Source organism: Citrus clementina, unplaced genomic scaffold (assembly GCF_000493195.1).
Source record: "Citrus clementina cultivar Clemenules unplaced genomic scaffold, Citrus_clementina_v1.0 scaffold_4, whole genome shotgun sequence".
Taxonomy (NCBI): Eukaryota; Viridiplantae; Streptophyta; class Magnoliopsida; order Sapindales; family Rutaceae; genus Citrus; species Citrus x clementina.
The window spans coordinates 837,335-844,029 of NW_006262274.1; the positions used below are offsets into that span (position 1 = coordinate 837,335).

Below are 6,695 nucleotides of genomic sequence, written 5' to 3' on the forward strand. Positions count from 1 at the left end.
GCAGCAGCTTTGAGTTTGATGACCAAATTAATAATTTATCAACAGGGTTCGCTACGTTACATTTAATGTAACGTACACTCAGCCTGTAAAATTTTATCTAATTTTTTATATTTTATATTATTTATATTTTATTTATGAATATTATAAATTTTTTGAAATGTAAAATTTCGTTTAACCCCTTATACTCAATTTTATTTTTTTTAAATCTTAAAGTATGAATTCGCCCATATAATATTAAATTCTCAAAATAACCTCCATTTAATTAAAAAATATAATTATTGTTAAATGAATTATAATTATAATTATTATTTTATTATAATCATAAATATTTTTTTAATAGATTATTGTTATTATTAATAACAAGAATAAAAAGAATTATAATTAATTAATCTATTAACAATAATTAATAATATTTTTTATTAATTTGTTAATAATAATAATAATAATCATCATCATCAATGATAATTAACATATTTATGATTATAATAAAATATGAAAGGAGAGCAGAGACTTTTATTTTAAATAAACTAGTTCCGATTAACATATTTATGATTATAATAATATTTTTTGAGTTGTTTGGGCAAGGGGGTCTCATGCGTTTGTGGACTTTTAGGCTGCCAGGAGAGCGGAGACTGGAAAAATACCTTACGTTTAGATAGTGACTTGTGTGTGAGTAATAACAATTTTTATTATAAAAATAAGTTTTATAATTAATATTAAAAAAATCTAGATAATCATTAATTATTATTATTATTATTAACAAATTAATAAAAAATATTATTAATTATTGTTAATAGATTAATTAATTGTAATGCTTTTTATTCTTGTTATTAATAATAACAATAATCTATTAAAAAATATTTATGATTATAATAAAATAATAACTATAATTATAATTCATTTAACAATAATTATATTTTTTAATTAAATGGAGGTTATTTTGAGAATTTAATATTATAGGGGCGAATTCATACTCTAAGGTTTTAAAAAAATAAAATTGAATATAAGGGGTTAAACAAAATTTTACATTTTAAAAAATTTATAATATTCATGAATAAAATATAAATAACATAAAATATAAAGGACTAGATGAAATTTTACAGACTGAGTGTACGTTACATTAAATGCAACGTAGGCGGACCCCAACCGACATCTTAACTTCATATTAACCCAATAATTGATAGGAAAATAACAAAAAATAATAATAATGAAAGTTGTTAATTCTAACACCTGTTGAACAAAAATTATTGATAAAAAAATCTCCCTCACCAGCCAATTTAATTAAATCTTAGTTCAGAAGTCAAACTGAAATTGAGAAATCAAACACAAATTGAGAAATGATGATCCAGTGGGGAGAAGGAGACAGGCGCAGCGGGAGCAGAGCAGTATTGTCAAGCAAAACAGTGGTCGGCAAGCTTTCGTGTCAGACGGCACAATGGCGGTGGAGCTATAGTTTGCACGATGTGATGATGGTTGAGCTGGGTGTCTTGCAACAAAGCAAAAGAGCATGGTGGCGATGGGACAAAGAACAACCCCGGTACGTAGAGACGAGATTTGGGGAAGACGGCCAAAGTTTTCTTGAGTTCTTCGTTCTTTGTGTTTCAATTTTGAGATTGTAAGCAAACGCGCATAAACCCAATCCTATCGACGGGTTTAGTTTTTTATTAAATACGAAACAAATGCCAAACATAATATAATAATATTTTAATACAAATTCATGATGCGTGCCAAACACGCACTAAAGTGCATTCCCATTCTAAAGAAAGCCACCTTGGAAACTCTAGTTTAAAAAAAAAAAAAAAGACAAAATGGCAAGATTTGCTCTAATTACAATTCAAAATGTCACACCTGTAGGCTGTAGCCGTAATTTATATCTACACTTCCGGAGCAAAATGCATACAGATCTAGAAAGGAAACAAAACACAAATAGCTACGGGCATTATATCAGTCTGTCATTTCTTCCTTAAAATGAGTGTCAAGCTTACTCTCTTCATCCTGTGGCTTAGCATCCAACTTCTCAAGACTATTGCATCTCTTTCCAGCAATGGCATCTCCTATTGTCGAATTTGCAGACAATGAAACCAAAGCAATACTCTTCCCAATTGCATCAACATCTCTGGTTCCACAGTACAGACCCCGGCTCCCAGTAACAAACATACTCTGTGTCTCATTAGCACTGGTCAAGACAGCAGGCAGTACACCCATCAATTGAGGGTTGGTCTGGCTTGAACTGCTAATGAGCAGCCTCAGGGTCTCCCTCGCACCATTTTCCACCACAGAATCACCCTCAGGTATCAAAGGGTTCACAAGTTTTGCGTGCAAAGGAGGGATAGTTGTTGAAATGGCTGGACCAGCACTTACCAGGTAGCCTTGACCAGATGAGCAAACATCAATAACTGGAACATGAACAATTGGATCACAAATTAAAGGCGTGAAAGTTGGGATCTGCTGAGAACTTGTCACTTGCAACCGAACCAATGGATCAGGCAGGAATGCTGGGAAATCTAGTGCAGGAATATCAGCAAGACTGCGTGGTGGCGTTGACTTCAACAAACTAGAGGATCCGTTGGCTGATAATAAAGAAGAAGGTGGTGGCACTGAAAGTGACTCACTTGATGAGCTTAGTGGGAGTTGTGGAGGTATAGCCGGATATTGAAGTGATGATGAACTTAGGGGACACCAGCAGTAGTAAGGAGAGAAAAGAGGTGATCCAATGGAAGGTACTTGAGATGCGAGGCTTGAAATTGGAGGGACAGCCAACTTCCCTAGTGATTTCAGAAAGCTTGAAGAAAGTTGGCAACTTTTGGCTTCGCGGTTGCTGTCAGTTTCAGATTGATTCAAGTACGGTTCATCAGTAGTTACTGGTAAAGTCGCTGTCAGGTTGTCAACTGCTGACGAAAAACCATCCCCACGCCGCCTTAATTTTTCTCTAGCAGCACTTCTTAAGGAGGATGAGTTTCTGGGCAGGCCCTCTTTGAAGGAACTAGATCTCGGACTAAGGCTACCCTGGTAGAGCGAATTCGCCTTTAATGGTTGAGTGCCAGAACTCCGGGATCGGAGGGATTTTAGTGATATCGATGAACATTGAGCATTTGGAATTGAATCAGATAAAGCAGATGTGGTAACAAAGGAAGGAGAAAGTGAACTCGGGCAACCTGCTCGGGCATTGATCAGCGATGATGATCCCGCCAAGTAGGCACGGAGGTGCGTTGCTAGATTTCCAAGGCGTGACTCACTGATTCCAGTTAATTCAGCAATTGATGGTTTCCTCATGATTAAGTCCTTCATCTGTGCCATTTAAGATAAGAAACATTAATACCCATAAAATCATAGTAAAATGGAATTCACATTATATTACGTAATAACTGCAATCATCATTGGAAGAGTGATACACACCTTTGAAATGAATTCAATTCCCAAAAGCTTAGACTTTTCAGCGCACCAGAAGTATGCAACTCTACCATCTGGACTCTTTACAAGGAATGACCGGCCAGAATTGTCTGCAGGGATCTCATCAATTACAACAGCAGAGCATTCAGATTTACTACTTAAAGTAAGTAATCTCTCTGAATGACCATCATCTCCAATGAATGAGAGCCGCAAATCGGATGTTGGCAAGATTGTAAGGCTTAAATTCCCTCTGTTCCAAAATGCAAAAGAGAGAGAATTGAGAAAGAGGTAAACAGGAAAATAAAATAATATAAACACAAACAACAAAGAAAGGCAGGAAACTGCTAACAGGGTTACACCCTATATAAATTCAAGAGCCTATCAAAAGCAGAAAGGATACTAATAAAACTTAAAAGAGCTTCTCCACCTAATATATCATAAGTCATATTTAAGTTTATACAAATCTGAAGGATTGAGATATCTTAACCACTAAAACATAATAGACCCCCGTTCCTTTCCAGCCTAATGTAAGGTTTACAAAAGTTATCACTATACTACCTAATTGTAACTACAAATCCAAAGGAGGCACAATAAAAAACCCAATTACAGCTGCCCAAGACAAAGCTAACTTCATTGAACATAATGACAGAGTTACAGGCATGTGATCCCTCAATAACCTACAAAATGACATCAGGAGGGAAATGCAAATATGTACCCTCCAACTCATTCATGATTAATTGATTACCATCTGCCCGAACAGTAGTGGCTTAAAGTTTTAGATAAGGTCAAAATGAGGAAATCCAAACTCCTATGGGGCAGCTGCAGTTCTAATTTTTGTTTATTAACTCTTTATTACACATACTACACAAATTGTTGGTTACAATAACCTAATTTTTCATTTAACTAAAAAAAAAGGTCAATCATTCATTTAGCAGATATATCTAATAGCAATATTTACACATCCACAGGATGTGTGAATAACAAAGAATCAGGTTTTCAGCTTGAAAAGCAAACTTATTCAAACGGACAAATAATATTGAATAACAAAGAATAAGTGCAAAGATGTAAATAAGATCTGTAAAAGAAACTGAACATATCAAAGCCCAACAAATTTATTCATCAAAAAATAGAAAATATTAACATGAACATAGCATCACAATCATATTAAAGTCAAAGACATTACGCTCAATTTTACCGTAATTAAAATATTGATCCTATATATACAAAAAGCAGCAGCAAATCGTATAATATAGGAGATGAAACTACCTTTACTTCCCCTTAATTCAGAGATCATTATAGAACACGCCCACTTTACCTACAAGTCAAAAGATATATTTATTTGGAAGGATGAACACCATCAATAAACTAAACACAGAATCCTATTATATCTACCATAATCCACCACCTCACGATATTTGTAAGACAAAAACAGTTGTCAATGCTAGAGGATTTGTACCAATAAATACACTCCTAAGAATCTAAGGGACACAAGGAGAAAATTGGAACTATATATTATACTAGTGCAAGTTCTACTTAAACCGTTACGTCAACATGCCATAACATCAAATAAACCTCCAAAACTTCTTCCCCCATCAAATGCGAGCAGTAATGAACTACAGTTATATTAAATAAATTACTTATCTAGAAAAAATTCAACAAGTCAAAGAGAAACTACAGTCATATTAAATATTTATCATACATTTTCTTTAAAAAGTCATGTCAAAGATTAAAGAGAATAAAAGACCCCACAATTGTTTTAACAAGAAAATGTTAATTACACAATTTTAATAGCCAGCAGAAAAAGCCATAATGGTCTCAAGAAATGAATACATGCTCATATTATATATTAACATACAAACTTACAGGCATGCTAACACTCTTGACAAACTACAAAACTACAAAACATCAGAACATTTTAAATAATGCATATTTTAAACCAGCTGCCTGCATGAGATATAGAAGCATTACTGCATAATATAGAGCAAATTAACTTTCAACAGAGCTGCAAAAGGCACCAGCACATCCATAAAGACAAATTTGCATGCACCATAACTAAATCAGTTAACTAAATGAAAAGCAGACCAAGAATTTAAAAATTAGAAAAGGGGTTGGGAAGGGGTTTGACTCATGGAAATGGCACAACGCTACAATACGAAGTACTATAATACAATCAACCTTCAACCTCATCCAGATATCTCACTATCTGTAAAGGGAAGCCAAAGATGTTAACCATTTCCATCAAATGATCTCACATACACTTGAAATGATATTTTCCCCCCTCCTTGATTTGTTTGACAAGAACAAACTTTCCAAAGATTATCATACTACCAAATATATCATCAACTCTACCCTCTTTTTTTTTTTGGGGGGGGGGGGGGGGGGAAGAAAGATAATCTAGTGAATTTCACCGAAAGCTAGACAGGAAATTATCAAAATATTCAAAACCCAATTCAACAATCATGCATCATTAATGTGATCACACGCAAGTAGAGACATAGACACATAGATGTCGCTATAAATCCAGTTACCTTGCAGTAGATGGGCATAATAGAGTTCCCTGCTTGTTAATCTTCCCGACTCGGATTGAAACAAGCGGTATGCAAAAGCACCTTGCCAGCATACAAACCTCCGACGGCTCAAAATACTGTAATTTCATTTTGTCAAACCAATCATTAGCTTCACCGTAAGCAAATTCTCCCAAAAAATATATCCATCTAATAGCAACAAATAAACCTTGACACGTGTACCTGACTCAGATGAGCCAACAACCTATCTTCGACGATTCCATTGGACGCGTTAGACTTTAACAATGGCTTCAATCTCTCGTCGGCTCGACAAGCTCCCATCACCTGCATATCCAGAGCCTGTAGCCACTGCAGAACCCTATCTTCGCGATCGCTACGTTGAAGCAACAAATCTCCGTCTCCTTCATCGACGAATATGTCCGTCAATCGCTCAGCCAGTCCGATCTCACGCGATCCGACGGTCGAGGTTGAGGTCTCGACGCCCGCCGAAGATACCGACGACGCGTCCACGCAATCGTCGCCGTTCGCTTGATCTGCACGATCGTCGATCGTTTCTTGCCTCTTAGTGTTCGTCATGACCAATTTGTCACGAATTCAAAGCCCTAGATTTCGATCAAGTCGGGGAATTGAAATGCTATCAAAATTATCGAATGAAACAACAAAATTTTATTGAGAGAGAAAGTCTTTAGAGAGAGAGAGGGGGAGGGAAAAAATATCTCCGTTTGTTTGTGATGCTTGGTTAGTTCCTGCAACAAACGCAGAGATAAGGCAGTCGCGTTT

The 6,695-nt window shown here is 35.3% G+C and overlaps 1 protein-coding gene across 1 annotated transcript; it reads right to left on the reverse strand.

Annotated features, from left to right (window-relative positions):
* Positions 1-1,689: 1,689 nt before the first annotated feature.
* LOC18044233 lies at positions 1,690-6,695 on the reverse strand. The gene is made up of 4 exons (XM_006435612.2): positions 6,138-6,695; positions 5,919-6,034; positions 3,397-3,640; positions 1,690-3,288 (listed from the first exon to the last, which is right to left on the reverse strand). The coding sequence occupies exons 1-4, from the start codon at positions 6,489-6,491 to the stop codon at positions 1,945-1,947; spliced, it is 2,058 nt and encodes a 685-aa protein (XP_006435675.1). The 5' UTR covers positions 6,492-6,695; the 3' UTR covers positions 1,690-1,944.

Excerpts from the sequence above, each read along its gene's own strand:
- LOC18044233 (XM_006435612.2), bottom strand. The coding sequence starts at position 6,491 with ATGACGAACACTAAGAGGCAAGAAACGATCGACGATCGTGCAGATCAA. Across the intron at positions 6,035-6,137 it reads TGTTGGCTCATCTGAGTCAG|TATTTTGAGCCGTCGGAGGT; the intron begins GTACACGTGTCA and ends ATGAAATTACAG. Across the intron at positions 3,289-3,396 it reads GAATTGAATTCATTTCAAAG|ATGAAGGACTTAATCATGAG; the intron begins GTGTGTATCACT and ends TAAATGGCACAG.